The sequence below is a fragment of the Pinus tabuliformis genome, chromosome 8 (assembly GCF_031772625.1).
Source record: "Pinus tabuliformis cultivar Carrire ecotype Pingquan chromosome 8, CPIR1, whole genome shotgun sequence".
Taxonomy (NCBI): Eukaryota; Viridiplantae; Streptophyta; class Pinopsida; order Pinales; family Pinaceae; genus Pinus; species Pinus tabuliformis.
The window spans coordinates 726,209,702-726,212,918 of record NC_142294.1 but is presented as its reverse complement, the minus strand read 5'-3'; the positions used below and the strand labels follow the sequence as shown (position 1 = coordinate 726,212,918).

At 41.8% G+C, this 3,217-nt stretch overlaps 1 protein-coding gene across 1 annotated transcript; it reads left to right on the top strand.

Annotated features, from left to right (window-relative positions):
• The first annotated feature begins 509 nt into the window (after nucleotides 1-509).
• Nucleotides 510-2,039, top strand: LOC149237640 (uncharacterized). The gene is made up of 2 exons (XM_089369344.1): nucleotides 510-1,305; nucleotides 1,537-2,039. The coding sequence occupies exons 1-2, from the start codon at nucleotides 510-512 to the stop codon at nucleotides 2,037-2,039; spliced, it is 1,299 nt and encodes a 432-aa protein (XP_089225470.1).
• Nucleotides 2,040-3,217: the final 1,178 nt, after the last annotated feature.

Here is a 3,217-nt window from a genome sequence, read left to right as displayed (position 1 = left end):
AGTTCTTGAAGGGCACAACCAAACTGGCACCCTTGAAATCACAAATAAACTATTAGGTGTGGCACCCTTGGAACTTCTAGGGAAGTTCTTGAAGGGCACAACATGGCGCCACCACAACAGCCAACTCCTACCACCCCACCTAATGAGGGGGAAAACATCTCAACACAAGAACAGATACCCGCGGGAGAAGTGTTGAACTTAATGAGATCATTCCAACACATGTCTGAGGCATTAATAAACCATTTGGAACGGGAGCATGGAGGACCGATTATACAAAATGAAACACCCCAAAACACCACCAGAAATGATGTATGTCGAGACTTGGAAAAGGTAAAATTTCCAGAGTTTTGGGGTTCCACTGATGGTCAATCTGCATAGGCATGGTTGGAAAACATGGCTATATGTTTTACCCTTAGAGATTACACCTCAAACATGTGTCCAAGATGGGTATATTCCAGCTAAAGGGAAACATACTACTTTGGTGGAAGACATTATTAACCCAATTGGGGATGGATATATCAGAAGTAACTTGGGAGCTATTTGAAGAAAAATTTAGAGAGCATTACCTGTCAGAAGAGTTCCTTGAGAGACAACTAAATGAATTCAATTCATTAAAGCAAGGGAGTCGCTCCCTACCAGAGTATGAGGCGCGTTTCATGGAATTACTTCGTTATGCCCCTCACCTAAACACAGAGAAGCTCAAGGTGAACAAATTTGTGTATGGATTGAATGTTAACATTCGGAAAAAGGTTAGAATCTTAATGCCTCGCACCTTGCACGAGGCAGTTCAACGGGCAATCATTGCAGAGGAGGAGATCATGAGTAGTGCACATAGTAAGTCAACAAGGCCCACAGAATCAGGAGTACCAGGTAGAAACAATATGGAACGTGGAAATTTGCAAGGGAGTCCTGTGCTAAATCATCAAAGGTGGTCAGGAAGAAATCAAAGAACACCATATAGGCATCCAGCTCAGCATTCGCGCAGGGTACCGCAACAAACTCGTCAACCACAACCGCACCAGCCTATGCGACAACACCAAGTCACACCACCTCAGCACCGATCTTCTTTCCAGCAAAGTTCTAGACCAACTCACAGTTCAGTTGGTAGTAGGAGCCAAGTCCCTAGGAAGGGGTGTTGGAATTGTGGGGGTCCTCACTACGAGAGGGATTTCCCTCAAAAGACAGGTAATATCAACTCAACTAAGAATGCAACTACAGTGGGGGATCTGGGGAAGGCTCATCGCATCCATGCAGCGGTGAACAATTGCCAGGTCGAACACCAGTCCACTGTGTTAGAAACCTCAGGTAATATTGATGGTATGAGTTTTGTCATTTTAATAGATCCAGGGGCTACTGATTCATTTATTTCTATAAATGCATTATCAATTATTAAACATAAAGCAACTCCACAGTATGAATTTAAACATGTATAAATGGCATGTGGTATGAAAAGAACTGTAGGAAAAATGTTAAAGGATTGTGAGGTGGACCTGGGTGTATGTAAGACCAAGATATCCCTGTACTTGACAATTCTAGGAGTTTATGGCATAGTTATAGGAATGGATTGGTTGGAGCGACATGAGGCACTCCTAGACTGCAAGGACAAGATTCTACATTTCACGGACGATGACGGCCAACGAAAATCATTAAGGGGAAAGAACCGAGGGGTGTCCTTGAGGTTCATCTCCTCCTTGCAATTAATGAAATTTAGGCGAAAGGGGTGTCAATTGTTCTCCGTGGTAACTCTAAACGAAAAGAGTGACTCTGAAGGTCTTGATAAACACCCAATTCTTGTTGAATTTAAGGATATATTTCCCGAAGAACTACCCGGGCTACCCCCAAGGAGGGAAATTGATTTCACCATTGACCTTAAACCAGGCACGGAACCTATTGCAAAGGCACCCTATCGGATGTCGGCTCCAGAGCTAAAGGAATTGCAGTTCCAATTAAAGGAACTACTAGACTTGGGGTTCATACGACCTAGCACATCTCCATGGGGAGCCCCAGTGATTTTTGTTAAAAAAAAGGATGGGTCTTAGCAACTGTGCATTGATTACCGCCAGTTGAATAAAGTGACTATAAAGAATCAATACCCTTTGCCTAGGATAGATGACTTATTTGATCAAATGAAAGGGGCAACGGTGTTTTCAAAAATAGATCTGAGGTCGGGATATCATCAGTTGAGAATCAAAGAAGAAGATATTTCGAAGACAACCTTTAAAACAAGATTTGGGCATTATGAATTTGTAGTCTTACCCTTTGGACTGACAAATGCCCCAGGTGTTTTCATGAGTTTGATGAACGGAATATTTCGGGATTACTTAGACAAGTTTGTACAAGTCTTTATCGATGACATTTTGATCTACTCAAAGACCCCAGAAGAGCATGATGAACACTTGAGGATAGTTCTTCAATGTCTTAGAGAAAACCAATTGTACGGGAAGTTGTCAAAGTGTTCCTTTTACCAAACCAAGATTCATTATCTTGGACACATTATCTCTAGGGAGGGTATTGCAGTATACCCAGGAAAGATCGAGGCCATCATGGAACGACCAACACCAACCAATTTTCATGAAATACGAAGTTTCATGGGCATGGCAGGATACTATCGTAGATTTGTCGAAGTGTTTTCAAAAATAGCAAACCCCCTTAATGAGCTCCAAAGAAAGAACAAGAAATTCATCTAGACTGAAAAATGTGAAGAGGCATTCCAAAGGTTAAAGGTGTTATTAACGACAACACCAATTTTGAAGGTGCCGGATATGGAACAAGAATTTTTGGTTTGCACTGATGCCTCCAAGGAAGGGTTGGGTTGTGTGTTGATGCAAGAAGGAAGAGTAATAGCTTATGCATCAAGGAAACTTAGAACCCACGAAGAAAACTACGCAACCCATGATCTAGAAATGGCAGCAATTATTTATGCACTAAAGATTTGGAGACACTACCTTCTAGGAAGGAAGTTTGATCTTAGGACTGACCATTGTGGGTTACAACACATATTCACTCAAGATCACTTAAATGCAAGGCAAAGACGATGGTCTGAGCTAATTAGTGAATATGATTTCGATATCACTTACATCAAAGGAACAGTAAATAGGGTGGCTGATGCTTTAAGTAGGAGGCCGCGGATATTTTCAGTGATTCCCTTGAAGACAAATTTGAGGGAGAAACTGCTTGAATTACAAATTAAAGACGCCTGGTATCAGGAGGTTAGAAA